Source organism: Protomyctophum parallelum (assembly GCF_964188405.1).
Source record: "Protomyctophum parallelum genome assembly, chromosome: 14".
Taxonomy (NCBI): Eukaryota; Metazoa; Chordata; class Actinopteri; order Myctophiformes; family Myctophidae; genus Protomyctophum; species Protomyctophum parallelum.
The window spans coordinates 46,521,871-46,544,232 of NC_139709.1; the positions used below are offsets into that span (position 1 = coordinate 46,521,871).

Sequence of the window (22,362 nt, forward strand, 5' to 3'; positions counted from 1 at the left end):
TTATTCATATTCATATTATTAATTATTATTGTTGTAATTATACTGTCTTAATCGTTTGCTTGTGTTCAAACCATAAAAAAATAGGTTCAAACTAAAATTCGCCAGCGACACCGTCGTACTACAGAGTATATAGCCTAGAGAGCAGACCCAGCAGACCATAGATATGGAGCAGACCCTATGGAGCAGACAGATCGTCGGTGTTCGATTGCTCATGTCTGGGTGGTAAATTGATAGATACAGATGCAGAAAGGACGCTCATCTAGCGTCTCTTTGAAGCCGTTTTTCAATTAACAACAATTAACAAAGGACACCAAAGGGACTGATATGGACACATTCTGTACAACATGGTAATTATTCTCATTATTATACATTTTGCTGTAAGATTCTATTGTTTCAGTCTATTATATGATATCATCATGGCCCGGCTTGATCGTGGAATGGCTGCATTTGGACCCATTCTTCAAGATTTTGATTGTTTGTGAGGAATAATAGGATCAGCACAGTTATAACCTTAATTTATAAACTACAAGATGCATTATTTCCTTTCCTTTTCTTATTACGGCGTGATGATTGATATTTGCTGCAATAAAATGGATGCAGATTTGTCTAAAGCTCCTAATTTCTTATAGCCTATTTTCAAATATAACAACCCAGACCTATAAAAATAATACGAAATAAACCACTACATCATTTTAGGCACCACGCTATTTCGACATTTTAAAGATCATCATTATTATGACTATGAGACGCCGAGATCAGCTGACATCTGCAGCTGGACTCACACACTGTCCAAATCCTCAGTGTTTTACGGGTCCATTTGGTTGATTTGGTTCCATTTATACTCTCTCGGAGTTAAAGTCACACTCCGGGGTTTGACAGTGGCAGCTGCACGCTCGGCTCGCCTCAGGCAGGACTGGTGCATATATAATGTGCTTAGATCATTTCCCAGCCTACACATCATGCCTATAATAATAAACCATATATTTGCGAGTCTAAAATGATGCGATCATCAAGGCCACGTTTTAATCCCCTGACTGGCACAGAAAAACAACAATAGGCATTAGTAGTGTATCTCAACCTTTTAGATTTCAAATTCAAGGACCCCCACAATTTAACATGCATTGGTCACAGACCCCCATTCGATACCCTTTTTTGTTGTCGCTATAGGACCCCCACATAAGTGCTTAAGGGGTCACACTCTCACAGAATTAGTACAGACCCGGGTTCTGTAACTCTGATAGTGTACAGATGGAACCAAATGTCATTTTGGACCCCTGGGCCCTGGGTGGTCCCCATACCTGACGTTGAGAACCAGTGAATTGTAATAACCCGGCATCCATGTTTTTGTTGACACTGTAGGTTGGCATGCTGGCATTGAGCTTGAAAGGCCTATTGTGTGCAGAGGTGGTGCAGCTGGCACCATGGTGTGTTGTGATTGGTGGTCTGATTCCCCCCCTGGCGAGTGGATCATTTGATTCGTTCATTGGCAAAACAAAAAAAACAAAAACAATCTGATCTGTGGCAGCAGGGTGTAGGGATGGATTAAGGACGATATGGACTTAATACAATTATGTAAAATAAATGCGGTATACATTTTGGACCAAATAGAAATATCTAAAAATGCAACGATATTGTGGGGATGACTATAGTGCACTAATCATCAGTGATGCCTATAATATAGTATATAATTATATCAAATGGGTAAAGGAAAATAATAACATGGGGGTGGCAGTGGCCCAGGACATAGAGAGGCCGCTTGGGAAAAAGAAGGTTCCCAGTGTCTTGCTCAAGGACACTGAACCCCTAACTGCTCCATGCATGGTTTCCTCCACCGACACCATTGGTGTGTGAATGTGTCAATGTAATGCACATTGTAAAGCGCTTTGAATAAAGCAACTATATAATAGTTATAATGTGCCATTTACCATTTAGAACAGTCAAGAACAGTAAATTCAGAAAATGACACCATGTGTGTTCTCTCACCAGGTGGGCCTGTGATGCTCGGGGGTGAGCAGAGTGGCTGAGATGGGCTGCACCTCGGCCAAGCAGGTGTCTGCGGTGCCCAACGGAGGAGAGGAGGCCCGCGGGAAAGCCTACAGCAACGGAGACCTCCTCTCTGGTAAGTTTCTATTCCCTTAGCTGTGAAATCCTGAGTTTAAAAATGTCTTAATATCCATAGTTTCTGAAACAGTTTATGGTACCTTTCACTTCAAACATCAACTGAACTTGAGACATTTTTCAAAAGGTTATACTTATTTTCCAAAAGTATCCAAATCAGTTGCCAAAAAAAACATTTTCAGTTTTTAAGCTGACTGGAATAACACCTGTTCATTTTCAATAACATAAATTGTTCAAAACTTCGCTGTTCTCTCACCTTGATATTACCTGTTCATGTTTGGACTAAATCATCATTACAGATCTATGATGCAATGATCCATTTATGTGCTCTGTGTATTGCTGCTTCTGCTGTTGTGTTAGTTAGTGTTGTATGTTTTGTTTTGTTTTGTTGTTGAATTCTGTATGAATTCTTTATTTTGTTATTTGTTGACCCCTTGAAAATGAGATGGTTCATCTCAAGGGTTATATAAACAAAGGGGAAAGCCACAAAAAAGGCTAATTGACCTGTTTTGCTTGTTCAGTGCATGTTGTCTAGGCCAATTTGGTTAAAGATCATAATGTATGGCAAAGTATACTGTAAGCCTTACATTAGTTTACAGCAGCCACAGCTGAATTCATAGATTCATAACATCACAAAGTTATAATAATGGGACACGCTCTTCTCCAGAGTGACAGGAAAGGTACAAGATGGCATGAACTCTAGTTAACCAATAACAGGGTAAATGGTCATGTAAATAGAGGGAAAACAAAAGTAACTAGGATACCAGGTAAACATCAAACCTATAGCATCTGTCTAGCAACATTCTCAGCATTTGGTCAACCAAACAGTATATGTCAGTACATCTAATTAGCATATATGCCAGCTTTATGGAGGACTTAAAGTTAACAATGCGCAACCTAGCTAGAATTCGCCCAATACTACCACTTTTAGACAAAAAAGTGGTCCATGCTTTCATCACTTCAAGAATAGACTCTTGGGGTGATGTTGCACTATAAATAAATCAAAATTAAAACTGAATCTACAACAATAGAGCTAATGGACTCAAAACTTGCAAGCAACCCAATCTCCAAAACTGCTGCGGAGTATAAAAATGAGTTATTTCCCATACAGATTTTGAATCTGCATGGTACTACCTGGAATAACTGTGTACATCACTAACCTTAGAAAAGTAATTGACTGGGTATTTGGGTACCATCTTGTTTGCAATCCTGTGGACCATACACATTTTATCTCAATGTGATCTCCTCCACTCTGAGATACTCTGAGACACTTCCCCTACCCTGTAGGAGAAGATAGGGATGTGATATGTGCTAATTGTTTTAGGGGTTTACCAGGATGTGAGGGTGTAATCAAAATGGACATTGCAATTCTAGATTTTGTCACCACTGTCTGCATTGACTCTGCTATAACCTTTGCTATCAAATCATCCATTTCTTGCCATCTGTGTGTGAGTGAATGAGAGAGATTGAAGTGGAGAATTTGAGCACGTACAGTATGTGCTTTGACAGAGAGAGAGAGAGCAATTGGCAGGGTTATTATGACGATATGGTGGCTGAGAGTGTCCTGCCCTCTCCTCTCCACTATCAGGTGTTAACAGAGACATGTCGTTCTCTTCCTCTTTGTGTGGCAGATGAATACAAGATGAAAGGAGTGGAGAGAGTGAAGTACATCAATGGAGAAGAGGGAGGAGGAGATAGTCAAGACACTACGGTGCGTGATCATTCTTTTGTTAATTTCTTTTTTATCACGCCGTTACTTTCCCCAGATTTGCTGTACTCTGTGTGCATGTGTGTGTGTGTGTGTGTGTGTGTGTGTGTGTGGAGGAGGAGGATAGACACGGAAACATGCAGGCTAAAAATCTCTCTCTCTCTCTCTCTCTCTCTCTCTCTTTCTCTCTCACACACACACACACACACACACACACACACACACACACACACACACACACACAGTTTTAGACTTGCCTTTAAACAAGTGTCCGTCGGACTGACAAAAAGAACAGATTCTAATATTATCTATCGACACTCGGACAGTTACTTGGTTTGAGTAATAAACAGCCGTTACAGCTTTGTCCATCGGTGTCTTACAGGAGAAAAGTGCCCTGCTTGGCAAAGGTGAGAACACGGATGACACAGGTCCAGATGGCAATGAAAAGATCCAGTAAGTATCAATGTCTGTTGTCCTTCCGCTGTCATTTCAGCATCACTGTCATCAATACATAAACCACCATGAACCCTATTCTTCCATCCCTATTTTGGGCATGTCATAATAGGCCAACATTCGCCGAAAATAGCAGATCCGCAAGCTCACACAGTTGTGAGCTTGTACATCGGCGCTGAAACCATTTTGTGCCGGTGTCATGCGCTGAAAATAACCAATCTACATTAAGCTCACGATGCGTCACGAAATGCAGCACACTGCATTGGTTGTTAGCAGCGCACATTAAGCATAACAGTTCAAGTGTAAGTGTAACACAACTGTACGTTTGATCCTTCCAGTAGTTTCCACTCGTCAGAGAGCCAGCAGGAATTCTTCAGAATGTTGGATGAGAAGATTGCAAAGGTAAGACACACAACTCACTCCATGCAGCATCACGTATAGTTGAAAAGAAATATGCCAAACAAATGCCATAAAAGCATTCCTCAATAAGTGCCACATGCAGCCTGGTGTCATGATTAGTGTTTTATCACTTGGAGACAGTGACCGAAGGTAATTAAAGTACTGTAGTGAATTTTGAGATACTTTTACTTATTATTCATCTTTGATACTTTACACTTTGACTTCACTTCATCTCAGAGGCAAATGTTGTACTACAATTATTTGACAGCTGAAGTTAGTTACCTTTCAGATTTAGATTATTAACGCAAAACAAACATTAGAACATCAATTATGTATTATAATAGTTTAAGCTACCTAGCAGCACGTAAAGTATTTAAAATCAGACCCACCTTTAACCAGCTGCACAGTTGCACCATTAAGGCTTTTTCAGACGGGCAGCGACTGACGTGAATAGTCATTAACCCATTCTGACCGGGCACCCATTTTGGTGTTGGCATCATGACGTGCTTTAGCTATTGAAAAATAGCAGATCTACAAGCTCATATCGCGCCACCGAGTGGCGCGATACGAGCTTGTAGGTCTGCTATTTTTGAAAGAAATCGAAGAACGACTGACATTTTTAGAATCTGATCTCAGGTCAGAATGGGTTCATCAGACCAGCGTGTGTCCAGTGGAAACCTCGTATGAATCTGATCTCAGGTCTCAGGTGTGTTTACTTTGGACACGTAGAGAAGTTGAGGGGCGATTACGCAAACGTATTTCCGCGGGCACGGCCCTGTGAAATTGTCACGTGCGTGCTTGATTCATGCACACGCCCGCGGGCCACTAGACCTGGATTGTGGTGATTTTTTTTTTACGCAGCGCCCCCTCATGTTGTTGATCCAGACGACAATGTCTGTGTCACACGTTCCCCGTCTGAAAGGACCTAAGGATATTCAATCAATCAATCAATCACTAATTACAATCCAATAATGTGATTGTGAAATGGGCCATTCTCTGTAATGAGTAGTTCTTCCACCACTTGTTGGGGATAATACCAATGGTGTGATATTATCATGTTTGACCTCAAACCTGCATCCTTCAAAAGAAGCATATCTTTGTGTCTTTTGAACTAAAGGGGCAGGACTGCTCCTCGGAGGAGGACGATATGACATAACACTGTGGCTGCGTGTCCTCACGTCCGTCCCCGTGTGAGAGGAAATATGTACCAGTGTTATGGACGGACTCCACCATATGAAACCATGTTTGTGCGGCGGCCGGCGGGTTTGGGTGGCATTGCTACTTTTTTATTTTTGGCTGTCCCATGCACGACTGAGACGACTAGGCTACTGATTTGAATCAAGCACCTTTTTTTTGCCTATTCACTTGAGTCCCCTTCTGCTCAGTTACTCTTCTTCATATCAGGCTGTTCCCATGGAATACTCTTGTGATTGTCACGCTCGAAGCCGTCTTCTGTGTCTGTGACTGTGACTTGTCGAGAATCTCCCAAGTGACCAGTTCTATTCTATGTGTTTTTACCTGCTGCCTGAAGACTGACATCAGTGAACGGTGTTCAACACACCGTTTGGACTGAATTCCTCTGATAGTAACATTGTTTTAACAGCAACCCCAACTGTAGTCTATGTCCTGTCATCTACTGACTGGATAGCAGCTGAAAGGCAGGTTGGACATGTCACTGAGATTTCCCATAAGGTGTATGAAAGACGTACAAACGGATGATCGAATAGTCAACAGTACTCTACGACAGCACTGAACAAAAAAAAACGAATGAACAGTATGCCTCCACCTGCAGCTTTATGAATACCGGGTATTTCCTCCTCAAACAAACCTCTGCAACATCAGTATTAGGAAACTTCCTACATTCCAAGACACTTTCTGGACAGTATATACCATTTTTCTACAGTATGTTGGCCATACAGTACAGCGTGTGTCTTGTCTGTCTATTTACAGTATGTAATGATGTAGGGTATTCGTGTTGAATAAGGCTCAGGGTTGAAGTGATCTAGTCAATGTCTCATTTAGTCTATCCTCTACTCCTCACTACTTATATATTATTGCACAGATACATTGGAAAACATACACACACACACACACACACACACACAAAACAGGGTTGCAATGTTTCCTGTTTGAGTATCTGTTCCTTTAGTGATATTTACTCTACAAGGGACTATAATACTGTAAAGCTGCATATTAGTCTGATTCTGTATTGATCTCACAAGTATTTATGTCCTGTCATTGTGTTTATTCGTTATTTTTTTTATGTTACATTTTTGTTTTTGCAATAAAATAAAATACATTAAAATAAGTGTTTTCGGGAAGTGAAGTCAACATCTGACATTCTCTGGTGTATTTTAACCAGAGATGACAAGCAGCGAGTGCAACCTATTTTAAGCCATTAACTACGGAACGGAAACGTTGTAACTCAATCACTTTTGAGTTGAACTAGCGATAGGAATTGATTATTTTAGTGATACCAACATCATTAAGGTAGACCATATTTATCCCACGGGGGAATTCACTTTCAGCTGTACTGCTCAAATGGTCTCTTTTTTAAAAGATTTGTTTTTGTAGCTTTATTGATAGTTAGTGAAGACGGACAGGAAAGAGGGAGAGAGACATGCAGAAAAGGTTGTCATGATAAGGACTCAAACACACAACGCGCTGTCAGGCCAGGGCCTATAGAGGGTATGCGCATGCATAAAGTGAATGGGAAATCGAGTAGCAAAGTGAGTTTAATGTCGTTTAACGTAATCAGATAGGATTTTTCTGTTTGGATGTATGGGCTATAAAGGCCAGAAAAGTAATTTTTTGCCACTCAGTAGGCGTTCCCGCATAACTTCCGGTAAATGGTGCATTTATATAGCGCCTTTTATCCAAGGCGCTTTACAGAGATTGTGCATTACATTCACGCACACATTCATACACCGATGGTGGCGGAAACCATGCAAGGCACCAACCAGCACATCAGGAGCAATTAGGGGTTCAGTGTCTTGCTCAAGGACACTTCGAGGGGGAGCCCGGGTTCACACTGGCAACCTTGCGGTTACCATCCAGCCACTCTACCCCTGTGAGCCACCGCCGCCCCATCATCCAGGTATGATGATGTCACGTGCATACCCTCTATATGTGGCATGCACCTGGACCACTAGGCCAGCGGGCGCCCCTGCTCAAAAGGTCTTGTTGAGCAAATGAGTGGGTGGCGAATCACAACTCTTGTTAAGGGACACTTCAACACAGAAGACTGGGCAAACCGGTGGCCTCCCAATTCCCTGATGGCCTCTATACCAGTTCAGATATGGCCGTGCCATTAGCGATTCTGCTTATCAGTCCGATTCTCTATTGATTACCTTATTGATTCCTGGTCAATTTTCACTTCAGTGTTGAAAGAGTAGGCCTACACAGGTGTTCAATTGTTTTATTATTGCCAATGCCAAGTCTGAACACTGCAGATACAATAGGAAAAAAGGCATGTCCGCCTAATAACATTTGAAGATATTCAAATGAATAACACAGGTCCTTATCTTTTCAGGAGCATAGACATGCGACGTATTTATGCAACGAACTGTCAGAAAAATCTGCCGACATTTATAAAAGATGTTGATAAGCTCTGAGGCATACAGCGTTGATCCTTGGAATTAACCATTTTGAATGTCTTAATACTGGTTCTCTATTACCACCCGTATCCAAAACTGATATCAAAACATTTATTCCAAATAAGATTAGCAACATATATGAGCACAGTGTACAGTATGTTGCATTGAAAAACTATCAACATACTGGGTTACAGTAGACTGGAGTTTCCATTCTCTCAGTGAGTTCAGACACAGTTGAGCCCGTTTTATACTTCATCATGGTGTTACATGCCGACAATAGATGATCCACAAGCTCACATCTACATCTAGTACATGATCAGGGCCCACAAATTTTGAAAGCATTCACGGCACACCCATCTAACCACTTAACACTTTGGTGGGTCACATAGGTGGGCTGGGTGCATTTTTTAGGGCATGTTAATTTTAATGATCAATCAATCGATTTGTGTCCTTGGATCAATGAAACTAACATTTGTACATGAATTGTTCATGTTAATGTTATATTATCAACAATCCTTGAACCATCTGCAAAAAAGGGAGAAAACAGCACCCTGTTTTCCTTTGAATTTGCCTCTGGGGGGCGGCGCCAAACAGAATGTGGATAGTTTTTCTCCGCCTTAGGCCCTCCTCTTTTGGTCGGGCGCCTGTGTTTTCATTCCCACTAACTAACAACAATGTTGTTCTCATTTTCCAAGCTTTTTCACATAGACATAACTGTTCAATATGAAGTCCATCAACAGCGGGTTTGTTGTGGTTTCACCTCGTGGTCAGCGTTGCTGCCGCCTCTTGCGGTGCTGCCGGCGGCCCTGTTCCTGAAAGGGACCCGCTGGAGGGTCGGGTGTCACCAACCCGTCGGTCATCCTCTGGTACACCAGGCTGGAGTCAGACGCCACCGCACACAACAGCATGGGAGGTCCTCTGTCCAGCACTTGCCGTATACTGTGGGTTGGAGACGTGGTTGGACAAGTGGTTGCAGATGATGACTATGAACATATCGTTGCTGTCAGGCAGAAACCTCTCCTCTCCATATTCAAACTGTTTTTGTGTATTTTTGTAAATGAATCAATGCCCGTACTTGATCATACTACAGCGTCACACAAAAGCATCAATAGTAGAAAATCTACAAGCTCGAAACTTTTTTTTACATTTTGAATCCTGAAAAGTGAAAAGTAATAGTTTCGGACATAATGAGATTTCCACCCAACAGTGATGACAAATATTTTACTAGGAGACCAGATATTGTTAATGTTGTGATATGGCATACGTGTTGTAATTTTCTGGTTTTAAAGACAGCATACAGTAAACTTAGTAAAGTGATGTCATGTTCTGATCTTACATGACTGTTGTAGCTGCTCTATCGTTTCCCTTAGATAATATAGCCGCTATACATTACCGATTTATCAATTTATTATTTTGTAAAAGCACCAATAATCGTCCCACATGATAAACATTGAAGTATGTGGTCAGACATAACAAAATGTAAATTTCTCACCTTCCGTGGCTCAGAGGTGTGTGAACAGGCAGAGGCAGAACAGTTTGGACGGCAGCACCATCCTTCTCCCTGCCTTCCAACAGCACCAGCTGGAGGACGGGACATTTAATGCCAGAGACATCGGTCCACCGACGCACTGCCATCACCACAGGACGCACACAGGGGGGAAAAGCCTTCGTTAATTCAACTCTATAGAGTGTACACTACGAACGGAAACCAAATAATAATATCTCAAACTTATATAGCGCTTTTCGGAGTACCCAAAGATGCTTTAAAAATGAACCAGTTCAATTTGTACACTCTTCGGAGTCGTATCTAGCTACTGATGTTAGTTTCTTTCTAGTGGGTCTCAAGAAAAATGAGAGTCCTTGGCTTGTGCTGCATGTTTGAATGAGATTTGGGGCTATATCATCGTTAAATCAGGTTCTCAAACTTCATGTCAAGGACCCCCAAATTAAGGTACAGTAATTGGCTGCAGACCCCCATCTGAAAATATGTTGTACCAAGATTTGTTGTTAAAATGTTTCAAAATAATATTCAAATTTTCTCAAGCTTGTTTGAAAGAAAGAAAAAAAGCATATAGGTCCATGTAATTAGGGTAAAAGTAGTTAAACCGATGTTGATATGCCCTCATGGACCGCTAAGTGTACCCCAGACCCCACTTTGAGAACCCCTGCATTCAACTACCGGGGAAAGGTTATGTCCAACTCACCCTCAACCAGATCCATGTAAACAAGGAAAGCTGCATGAACCTGAGAAGAGTCCTCCACCTCTAGATTCATCATGTGCAGGTACTGAAACCAAAATATGAATAAATAATGCTTCATTATGAACTGTACATCAATTATCAATCACTCATTCACGCCAAAATGTCACCACTTTCTTTTGCACTTTACCATCGGGTGCTGTAACATCCAGTTAGGAGGTAAAGGTTTCTCTGCCACATCCACGTCTGCGTTAGCTGACATTTTGCACACGCTAAACATGTAATGAATCAGATGAATATTTAATGTAAATCAGACTAATGGGCTCAAAAAGCACACCATGCTGTTAGACATTGTGTGCGGTTGTTTGTTTTCATTGGTTCGTCGGTGTGCGACATTATAAATGGTCCGGGTAGAAAATGTTACCGCTGCAGTACAATCTACTCTACAGTCTACAGTCTAACCCTTATATACTCTAAGGTCTAACCTCCCGTTTTTGTGTACCATCTACTGTTCAGTGTTCACATCTTGGTTCAGAGCCCGTCCGTCTACTGACAGTGACACTGTATATGATAATTCCCACGCACACATACATGCACGAACACAGAGCGTTTCCGTATCCGTTCTAAACCGGACCTGATAACTGTTATTACATGGGGAAATAATTTCCATCTAAGCTATATAGTTATTATTCTGTAGGCCTATATAGGGCTCTGGCTGGATGCTTGTCACGATGACGAAGCCATTCGTCTATATCCATATATGGAGTTCGATATTATTGACGTTAGTAACCTGATGTCCACATTAGATGATATTAATTCAGAATTAATTAATTAATTCACTCAAATAAACAAAATAAATAGCACAAAATGTGCTTAATAAATTGGAATATGGGGTCAGTTGTGGCAGCTATGGGTGGTAGCGGGCGGCCGGCCGGGTTGGTTGGTTGGTTGGGTGGTACCACCACGGTCCACACCACCTGTCCTGTCCACATCACAGCAGCCCACCTCCACATGCCACCTCCATGCGGGCATATTCATTCATGCTCTCTCTCCACTGCTCTGCAGTGTGTGTGAACAGAAATAAAAGCAACCTCTGTTGGAGATATACATTATGCCTTTGGGATTCGTGGGATTGCGACTGCTTTCAGTCATTCTGACAGGGGTACTCCTCCTCCGGGACACCTGCACAGAACAACTGCCTATCGATCCCCAGGAGTCTGAGGAAGGAGCCAGATTGGAATCATCGCTGCTGAAGCCTAAAGTACTGATCAGCATCGTGGCTCGCAATGCAGAGCACAGCCTGCCATATTTCCTAGGATGTATTGACAGATTGGACTACCCCAAGGATCGCATTGCCGTCTGGTAAATCATTGTCTGCACGATTGGTTCATTAAATACTTTAAAATATTAATGAAATTCTTTAATTAATGCTAGCCAATGACATCTGAATATCCCATAGGATCATCAGGATGGGTCTATTTAATATACTATCATGACATATAAGCTATCTATCTATCTATCTATCTATCTATCTATCTATCTATCTATCTATCTATCTATCTATCTATCTATCTATCTATCTATCTATCTATCTATCTATCTATCTATCTATCTATCTAAGTAGGCGTGCATGTACAGTATGCATTCTCAATTTCTGCATTGCAACCTTTTTGTTTGCATGCTGTTGCATGGCTGTCCCATAGAAACTATATATGGGCTATAGTAAAATATTTACAGATAACATAGAAATCCAACAACTTTATTTTTATTTTTTATTTTGCAATATTATAATACTACAAGCTCTATAATATAAAACTGCAATATTACATTAACCTCTAACTAACCTCTCTTGTCATACACACAGTAAATGCTGAGTGTTCATTTAACTCTCCGAGAGTCAATGCACACTTAGGATTTTACTGGCAAGTGAGAAAAGTAAACACTCCTCCTGGAGCAGAAACTGGGGAGAATGTTTGGGTGATCCGTACTTGATATAACATGCCATTTCAAAGTTGAAATAAAGCATAGCATGGCTGTCGGGTGGGCTTATCTCTATTAACCTTTTTTCTTATTTTTTTTGTAAATTAATGCCCTACTTGATAATACTACAGCATCGCACAAAAGCATCGAAAGTAGCAGGTCCACAAGATCCATGCATGAAGCGATGAGTTTTGAGCCGCTGCTTTTGCTGTTTTTTAATTTGAATCCTGAAAAGTAACAGTTTTGGACATTTCCACCCGACAGAGACGATGTTTAAAAAAAATAAAGCATCATTTGATTGCCTTGAATAGTAATATGTATTAGAGCATACCAGCATTACAACACTGTGATTAGTGCTACTGATATTTTGTCTTACTAGTACTAGTATAGTTTAAAAGCATGTCTGTACTCATACATTGTACATCATACAGTATAGCCTCTATCTGTAGAGACGAAAAATATTCATAAAACCAAATCAAAGAAAATGTATTCACAGGCAATACTTTTCAAAAACAAATAAAACAGACAACCACTTCAACCCCAGCATCCAGTGCAATGTGTTGTGAGCTTGTCCATATGGTATTTTCTTTCTTCTAACAGAAGACTACAAGACACTATAGTAACGAGCCGTCGAGCCCCAAGGGACTCCGGTCAACCATATGGGGTTTAAGTGGTTATTGGGAAGGATAAATGTATCACTATGGGTCGAGACCCAGATCCATATAGTTTGAGAAGCTCTGCTCTAATGTGTCCCCTCAGGGCAGCATGTGACCACAATGTGGATAACAGCACAGCCATGCTTCAAGAGTGGCTCCGCAGAGTTCAACACCTCTACCATTCTGTGGAGTGGAGACCCATGGAGCAACCAAGGTGAGCACACATTTGTTGACTCTCTGAGTTAAATTACGGTGATATTTGGGGAGAACATTAGCCAAAAAGCCAAAGTAGATCTGCAATTTTTGACAAAGATATTTGATGTAGAAGAAAAAAGCTGTCAAAGTAGTCTACAGAAAGTGTAATGGGTTTAAGTGGTTAACACTGAGGATAGCCCAGGAGAAAAGATAGAGCATAATTTATTAAATTAACTTTTTTATTCATCAATGAATCATCAATCAATTTTGTTCAATTAACCGTTGCCCTCCTAGTTAAACAAAATAAAAGAAAAAATGATTAGTAGGCCTATTTCAGACATGAATGAGTGAAATGTGATACAGACACCAGAAAAGGCATTTTCCTCTCCTCTTTGAAAACACTCTTTCATTAAAGTGATTAGACTCAATTATTTCTGAATGGTTATTTAATTATGTCAACTGAACTCTCTCTCTCTCTCTCTCTCTCTCTCTCTCTCTCGCTCCCTCCTTTAGCTCCTATGCAGATGAACAAGGGCCGAAGCACTGGCCTGATTCTCGGTTCACCCATGTGATGAAGTTAAAGCAGGCAGCCCTCCGAGCAGCCAGAACACTCTGGGCTGACTACATACTGGTAACATACTGCACTGATTGATTGATTGATTGATTGTTTGTTTGATTGATTAATTGATTGATTGATTGAAAATTGTAAACAGTTTGCAGAATGGGTACAGTTCAAGAAAAAACTGCTAAGATGATAAAACCAGATAATGCACTAAGACTTGTTTACATAAGGGTCCTCCATTTTCAATTAATCAGAACATTTAACCCATTCTGGGCGGGAACCCCTTTTGGTGTTCTAACCCTTCTGGACGGTAACTCCTCTTGGAGTTCTGTACAGTATGTACAGTATTCAAAAAAATTAAAACTTTGATGCTGCTATATAAATATTAGAAGTTTTTCAGAAAGCTTAGGTCAGGATTTAGAGGACTTTTTAGAATCGACCTCAGTCCAAAATGGGTTGACATTGACATACCTTTACTCCACTGCATGACACAGCTCAGTTTACACAATGCTGTACCCCCTCCAACTGCATATACTTGAACCATTTCCAATGTTTTTTGAATGGTGCAACCACTCCTACAACCAGCAATGTCCACCTGTTTACCTGTGTGAGCACGAGTATGTGACTTATTTATACCAGTAGTGCCAGAGGGGTAGTGCTGTGTCTCTAATGAGAGAGAGAGAGAGAGAGAGGGGGGGGGGGGGGGGGGGGGGGGGGGGGGGGGAATTGCACCACTCAGTTCACACGTGTGTGATTTTTTATAATATTTTTGACACTTGCTTTGGCTATGTAAATGTATGTTTCTCATGCCAATAAAGCTCCTTTGAATTGAATTGCATGACCTTGAGGCTGAATACACCATGTAATGAATGTAATGTTTGTTGAGAAGAACCGTGTAATATAGTGCTGTGGTTCAACTTCTCAAACATTTTCATGTCAAGGACCAACAAATTAAAATGTTAATTCCCTGTGGACCACCACCTGAAAATAGTTTTTGCCAGGTACCACCCATACAAAATTTATGTTATTATAATGTTTAAAAAATATGAAATTATTGTCCACCATTGTTTTGAAAATACCTGTGTTATATATAACATTGAGAAACAATAGTGGTTTTCAAAGTGGGGTCTTCGGGGGTGTCAAGACAGTTCAACCCTAAATGAATCAATATAGCATCAAAATCTCTTTAACCACTTTAACCTTATTATACTTTTGCTTTTTTCTCTTTCTTTTATGTTAAATGGAAAATGGACAATCAACGAAAACCAAACGGAATGATTGCAACCAAAATACCCCCTTTTCCCTCTCTCTCTCTCTCTCTCTCTCTCTCTCTCTCTCTCTCTCTTTCTCATTCTCTCTCTCTCATTCTCTCTCTCTCTTTGTGTCTCTCTTGTTTCCAGTTTGTAGACAGTGATAACTTGCTGACAAATCGCTGGGTGCTGACAGACTTGATAGCAGAGAACCTGACCATGGTGGCACCCATGTTGGAGTCCAGAGTTCTCTATTCTAACTTCTGGTGTGGCATGACTGCTCAGGTACACTCATCCTGCTCAGTGGCCTTGTGGTTAGAGTGTCCGCCCTGAAACTGGGAGGTCGGGGTTCGATCCCCGGCAAGGTCATACCAAAGACTGTAGAAATGGGACCCAATGCCTCCCTGCTTGACACTCAGCATCAAAGGGTTGGATTGGGGGTCAAATCTACTAATCAAATGTTTCCCGAGTGTTATGATTCAATACTAAGTACTGGACCCTGGTCTGGTTCTGACAGACCGGTCTTGTGTGTGTAGGCTGAGGTTGGTGTGTGACAACCCGGTTGAATCTTTCCTTGGTTCAGCGGCGGACAGACGGACGGGCCGGCCCGGAAGACACTAAGGCGCTAAGACACTCACAAAGTTTATTACATTAATACAGCACATATATTAGGGCTGCAAATCTTTAGGTGTCCCACGATTCGATTCCGATTCTTGGGGTGACGATTCGATTCAAAAACGATCTTTTCGATTTTTCCGATTCTCGATTCAAAAAAGATTTTTTTCCGATTCTAAAGCAGTTTTTTATTTTTATTAAAAACAATTAAATAGAATTTTAGCATGATCTACTCCAGTCTTCTGGCATGAAAGCAGAGTACATTTAGTAAAAAGCTTGTATAATTGTAAAGGTTTTATCAACTGAATGATTTAAACACACAAAGGTTAAATCCAAGAGTAAGAACATGTCTCATTTATTTAGCTTGCACAAATTTGAACCAGTACAAAAGTTACAAAATCTCTTCTCACTCAATACCAGAACAATACATTAGTATTAAAACAGGTGTAAAATAAATACAATTGGCAGGCTTAGCTTAGCTGGTACTGGTAGTAAATGCACTATGCAGAAACCCAGGCCATAATGCATTGCATGTTTTTTTTTTGTTTCTTTTGCACAAATGTACCTGTCAGGTACAGGTACATTTGTGCAAAAAAATATAAAAAAAATTTGATTTTTGGAAAATGAGAATCGATTCTGAATCGGAACGGCATTAGAATCGCGATTCTAACTCGAATGGATTTTTTTTGACAGCCCTAACATATATAGCTTGGATCCTCATGTCCTAATGACGTCACTGACTAGACATCACAATCACTGCCGCAGCACGCTTGACCTTGCTGCTTGCTCTACTCCAGGAGCTGACTAGTATAAAGTATGTCACAGTTCAGGCAGTACACAATACATATAAGTACATTGTATAGTTACGTACAACTACATTGTACAAGTACACAGCATGTTGTATATTACAACACCGAGCGCGGCACACGCTGCAGCTCACTGCTCCTTGGCTGCGGCTCACCTCTCCAAGAGATGGGTCAAATGCGGAGAACAAATTTCACTGCGGTGACGTGTGTGACAAATCGTACGACTTTGACTTTGACTTGTGGTATAATTTAGATGTTTTTTATGGTTAAATAGGTATATATTCCTATTGTAATCATCGCTATACAGGAAATTCCCTTTGGGCTAGTGGATACGGTGTTGGCTTTCCATGTGGGAGACCCGGGTTCATGTCCCGGGCAGAGGTCAAAAGGGGGGTGAGTAGCAGAGTGACTAATGACCTCGGCCTGATGACCTAAAAGTCTAATATCTCTCCCGGGTTATAGGGAATTTCCTTTTTGTCTAGTGCAGTGGAAACGTTTTAGTAGAGTCCCAAAAGAGGCACGCAAAAAAAGAGGTCTACCAGACATCCACATGGATTAAACTTGTTAAGACTTGTTCGCTTTAGCTCACTCGGCGGTGCCTCTCATGGTGAGATGTTGTGCCTCTGTCTAAAACTACTTTATCTGCAAAAGAAATTGTGGCATAAGCAGGATTTGAACCAAGGAGGTGTGGGTTGGGAGTCTAATGATTAGCGAGGCACGCCACTAAGGCCAGTTCTGAGATGGGGCGTTCGGTCTGTATTAGAATGTGCCAATGTCCCAACTTCTATAAAACACATGGGGAAGCGGGGATGTATATATCTCTGTAAAGATTCTCCCGGGGCCACGCTGGCATTGTCTAAAAAGTGGAATTTGGCAGAAGCGGAAAAATTCTTCTGGTTAGACACTGTCTGCCTTCGGTTGTGACCAGGCTTTTCTCTTCGCAGTAGGCTAGTGAAAAATATTATAACCCTTTTTTTTTCATGATAAAATGTCACTTACACTACCTTTAACATGTGAGCCTCACAGTAATGGCTCTGTTGACAAATCTCTCTGAATCTTCTCACCTCCACAATAGGGTTACTACAAACGCACCCCAGAGTACGTGCCCATCCGCAGGTGGCAGCGCCAGGGCTGCTTCGCCGTGCCCATGGTGCACTCCACCGTCCTACTGGACCTGCGGCGGAGTGCCAGCCGAGCGCTGGCCTTTCACCCACCGCACCCCGACTACCGCTACCACCTAGACGACATCATGGCCTTCGCTTTCTCCGCACGGCAGGCAGGTCAGATCGCACGCGGCCACATCAACTGAGTGAGGAAGCTAGTCACAATCCGTTGCGATGCGATACGTTGTGTGCTTGTAGATCGCCTATTTCTGGGGAGGAGATTTGGTGTAGAAGGACACAAGAGCAGCTCAAGTACAGAGCCAACTCTGGTATAGACGGTTAACATACTGTATAGACATGCTGAAATGATCCCGAGCATAATTTATATTACTGAAAATGTAATTGAAAATAACAGAAGACACTGATAATCAGAACACACTCCTTCTCAGTTTTACACCCTCCCTAGGACACATATAGAGACACTATAGAAAGAATACAGAAAGAATGAACAAATTGTATGTCTTCAGGAATCAGCTGTTTCATTGAATGTATTGGACTTCTTCCATTTGAATGTTCTTGTCTTTCCTGTTGCCACTGCAGACGTACAGATGTATGTGTGCAACAAGGAGCATTATGGGTATTTGCCACTGCCACTCAAAGCAGATCAATCTGTGGAGGAAGAAGAGGAGAGTTTCACCCACACCCTGACAGAGGCACTGAGTAAGCACTTTATCTGTTATTCAGTTTAAACCAGTCAATCTCAATCTCTTTAATTTTAAGGATCCCCAGGTTGATCCACTTTTTATATACAGTATATATTATATATTATAATATAATATTATAGTTGTGTATGTTGTTGTGTGTATCTTGTTTTTGTTCATTGTTTTACTTCATAATGCATCTATGCGTACTACGGTACTACATAATTGTACTGTTTCTGTGATATGAATAAAAACAATTGACAAAAATATCATGATGTGACAGACCCACGAGGAAGAAACCTATTGTTGTTGGTGACCCGATGACCTGTCCTCCTGGCGTCGGGAGCCACCATCTGGGCTGAATTGTTTTGGATTAAGTGTATCTCCTGAACCCTTAACCCCTTAAACCCTAGACTCCCTTCTTAGCTGCGTAAACATCTGCCAAAAATAGAAGATTTGCAAGTTCACAACGTGTCGCTACACAACATTTTGTGAGCTTGTAGATCTGCTATTTTTGGCTGTGCACAACTGTTGATATAGATGTGATCCCTTTATTCAACACAAGTAGGTTGTAGGTTTGACTCCCGGGAAGACCAGATTCTTTTTTGGGTCTCAAGCTGAGTGTGGGAACCTCTGCACTATTGTGTGCATTATTTCTGCCTCTACCTCTCCATGACATTATGCTCATTTCTCCTTTCCATTGCTAAATGCTCTTTTTATGTGCTTCGCTGCTTCCTCTGTCTCTGCGGTCTGCGTCTCTGTACGAAGACATGTGGTTCTTTTCACTCTCACAGCGGTGACAGAATTCTCACGTCTCTGTCAGCGCCTACGCCCTTCACTGTCTTTTGAAGTCCACCACAGTACGTGAGAGAAATGCTCAAGGACTTCTTAAAGGCCTGATACTAGGGCAGCTGCAACTATCTATTTTACCCCCTCCAAATTGATTATTTCATTAACATTGATTTAGAGCGAGAGAGACTTGCAGGCACACAAACACACTTATTTCACGGAATATGCTCATATCTGGCAAAGAACATTTCCATTGATAAGCCGGCGGACATCCTTTTTTTTGTAATGTTGGATATCAATGTACTTCTCACTGTATCCGAGTTGACATGACTTGATGTGATACAGACTTGCCATTTTTTTTGCAGTCGACTACGCCATGGAGCCCTCTCGCTATGTGCACCACAGACCCAAAGAGCTGGCAAAGATGGGATTTGATGAGGTAACAGGAATTCCTGAAAAAGCTGGTCCTCAAGCTACGTTAAGAAGTGGTGATAAGGGGGAATTTGGAGTTTTTATTGGCAGGTAGCTGAACGGTTAAAAAAACCCTCTTCTTTCTCCTCTCCACTTCCAGATCTTTCTGATTAATTTGAAACGGCGTTGGGACCGCAGGGAGAGAATGCTGAGCAGCCTGGCTGTCCTGGGCATCCACATTACGCTGACAGAGGCCGTGGATGGCAAGTATGGCATGACAGACAAACCTGTTACCTTAACACAGTAGTTCTCAAACCCTAGGACCCCCAAATTGATCTATGTTTTTAAATTTGAGTCCTGAAAAGTAACAGTTTTTGAAGATAGACAATATGTATGCACGATATATATATAATCAATTATTTTTATTTTTTATTTTTTTATTTTGTTACAAAGTTGAAGCTCTATAGAACCTTTTTTTTCTCTGTTAACTTTTTATTTTTCATCACGTCCAATGTTACTGTTTATCCTGTATCCTATATGAGTTCTCCTGATTGGATGCAATTGGTATCCACCAACGTTATCGTACATTCACAATTGAATGTCAGTCGGCCGGTTGGTCAATGGCAGACAGAGTAGTTGTCTGTTCGAGTGACTGTTCATTCTAGCCAGGATTATTCATGGCCTGAGGCATGGAGACCATTGCTGGGCAGAACAATTGGCGGACTCAACAAGTTTATGACTAGAAAATTGACTTTTGTTCTTTGCAGAGCCTTGAACTCTTCCCAGCTGCAGGCAATGGGCATTGACATGCTGCCTGGATACAAAGACCCATATTCAGGCCGTGTCCTGACCAGAGGAGAGATCGGCTGCTTTCTCAGTCATTATAACGTCTGGAAACAGGTGCCAATCTAAAACCTCTTTTCAATAAGATCTACTAGAATTTCGCGGGCCTGCCGCCCGCTCATCCTAGCGCATCCTCGATGCATGGCAAATGGGAAGAAGGCAATAGCGGGAGGGCGATGCGAGTGCTGTACTGTACCTCTTTGTACTGTACTGCACTCCTTAGTATTGTACTGTACTGCACTCCTTAGCATTGCACTGTACAGTAATGTTGTCCTCTGTACTGTACTGTACTGTACTGTACTGTACTGTACTGTACTGTACTGTACTGTACTGTACTGTACTGTACTGTACTGTACTGTACTGTACTGTACTGTACTGTACTGTACTGTTATTAGTGTTGTTATTATTATTGTTGTTATTATTATTGTTATTATTACATGGATTATTGTTCTGATGTGAGCTTGTTTGTAAATGAGTGAGTTTACAAAGAAGCTTATTGTTATTATTATGATTATTATTAGTAGTATTGTTATTGTGATTGTTATTATTACATGGATTCCAAAATTGCTAAATATAAAGTAGCTAAGCTGCCCACTTAAGCACCCTGACCAAACCCAGCACAATGACATTAGCACCCCTGGCTAGTTACAGTAGCTGTCCACTTAAGCACCCTGACCACTGCAACAATGACATTAGCACCCCTCCCCACCCCAAGGATGGCCTATAGGTGAGGAATGTTGTTTTTCCAGTTCTAGATGGGAGATCATTAAGATGCTGCTGCATCCTGTATTAAGATGCATCCTTACTACCTTCCTTTCAAGCAATGGAATTTAATTGAATGCCTGGAAATGTACCATTGTTTTTTACTCACAGCACAGCACAGCACCATCACTCCTGTCAGCTAGGGTTGAGCTGCTTAACGACGACACTGTCTGTCAGGCGTACTGTAGTAAATATAGGACTAATATGTGCATGGAATGGATAGTGTGTGAGTCTGGGTTCAGCGCACACTCGCAATTGCGGCTGGAGGGCGACGCGACGCGACACACACACACACACACACACACACAGGGCGATGTGTGGATAAATCACTGAGAGTTGGGAAATGCGCACGCAAGCACAGAATGCACGGGAGTCGCCGCGTCGGGGCGTGCAAACGATTAAGCACGCACAGGCAAATGTGTTCAGAAGTACAACGATTAAGCACGCACAGGCAAATGTGTTCAGAAGCATCTGGTTCGGTTTCGTTTGCGCGACGGTTTCGTTCGGATGGCTGGTCTCTGTGCTGCTATGGAGCAGTGTAGAGTAGGCGTGGCGCAGGCTGCCTTAGAAGGGCGCGTTCACGACATTGAGGGGTAAGAAACCATCCCGGTCACGTGGTTCATGTAACGCGTGTCACTGTGAAGGACTGGCCAGTCTGGCCCCAACATGACGATTTTGACGTAGGCTGTTGAGCTTGCGCAACAACAGCGTGTTTCACAAAAGTAATATTTGTAAAGTAAATAAGACATTTGAGTGAATGCAATGTAGCCTATATGTATTCTGGGAGCGTGCAGAAATTATTTTGCATAGAGAGATGTGTGGTAAAAGTGTGGTTCGGTCGGAGATAGAGCACGGATAAACGGCCATGTGCTCATGGACCCCCTGTCTATTAGGGTAGCAGGATATCTTGAACCATTTCTTATCCTATTGTCACTTATCGTCTCTGTCTGGTGGAAACCTCATTATGTCCAAAACTGATACTTTCAAATTCAAATTCAAAATTAGAAAAAGTAGCAAGTGCGTTTTGGGCGCGTGTGGATCTGCTACTTTTTATGCTTTTGTGTGACACATGATCAAGTAGGACATTAATTTACAAAAAAAGAAAGAAAGGGAGAAAGAGGTTTCTGTCTCTGTCTGACAGCAACATTATGTTTGCTTAACTGTCATAACATTACTTCAATGGAGAGTGTGTGAGCCTAGTGGTGTGTGTCTCCCCC

General features: G+C 41.6%; 3 protein-coding genes across 4 annotated transcripts in view; 2 read left to right on the forward strand and 1 right to left on the reverse strand.

Moving 5' to 3' along the window:
- The first annotated feature begins 227 nt into the window (after positions 1-227).
- LOC310871501 (uncharacterized protein C1orf21 homolog) lies at positions 228-6,777 on the forward strand. Of its 2 annotated transcripts, none has more exons than XM_083783061.1 (6): positions 228-347; positions 1,987-2,119; positions 3,750-3,829; positions 4,209-4,279; positions 4,618-4,681; positions 5,796-6,777. In XM_083783061.1, exons 2-6 carry the CDS (start codon positions 2,026-2,028, stop codon positions 5,832-5,834), a joined length of 348 nt encoding a protein of 115 aa, XP_083639187.1. In that variant the 5' UTR covers positions 228-347; positions 1,987-2,025; the 3' UTR covers positions 5,835-6,777. The 2 variants fall into 2 exon arrangements, with proteins under 2 accessions (XP_083639187.1, XP_083639188.1); XM_083783062.1 differs by having other exon boundaries at positions 4,621-4,681.
- Positions 6,778-8,204: 1,427 nt separating this feature from the next.
- tsen15 (TSEN15 tRNA splicing endonuclease subunit) lies at positions 8,205-10,798 on the reverse strand. Its single transcript, XM_083783060.1, has 4 exons — positions 10,663-10,798; positions 10,479-10,560; positions 9,767-9,902; positions 8,205-9,213 (listed from the first exon to the last, which is right to left on the reverse strand). Exons 1-4 carry the CDS (start codon positions 10,750-10,752, stop codon positions 9,042-9,044), a joined length of 480 nt encoding a protein of 159 aa, XP_083639186.1. The 5' UTR covers positions 10,753-10,798; the 3' UTR covers positions 8,205-9,041.
- A 2,435-nt stretch (positions 10,799-13,233) lies between these two features.
- The window catches only part of LOC310871348 (procollagen galactosyltransferase 1-like), a gene marked incomplete at its 3' end in the record, with an annotated part of 10,384 nt that continues 1,255 nt past the window's right edge, over positions 13,234-22,362 (forward strand). Inside the window, exons 1-9 of the mRNA XM_083782834.1 lie at positions 13,234-13,322; positions 13,817-13,934; positions 15,266-15,400; positions 17,612-17,816; positions 18,240-18,359; positions 19,495-19,568; positions 19,701-19,807; positions 20,308-20,440; positions 21,683-21,738. Of these exons, the coding sequence (XP_083638960.1) occupies positions 13,249-13,322; positions 13,817-13,934; positions 15,266-15,400; positions 17,612-17,816; positions 18,240-18,359; positions 19,495-19,568; positions 19,701-19,807; positions 20,308-20,440; positions 21,683-21,738 (1,022 nt within the window). The 5' untranslated portion in view covers positions 13,234-13,248. The remainder of the gene's footprint in view (positions 13,323-13,816; positions 13,935-15,265; positions 15,401-17,611; positions 17,817-18,239; positions 18,360-19,494; positions 19,569-19,700; positions 19,808-20,307; positions 20,441-21,682; positions 21,739-22,362) is intronic.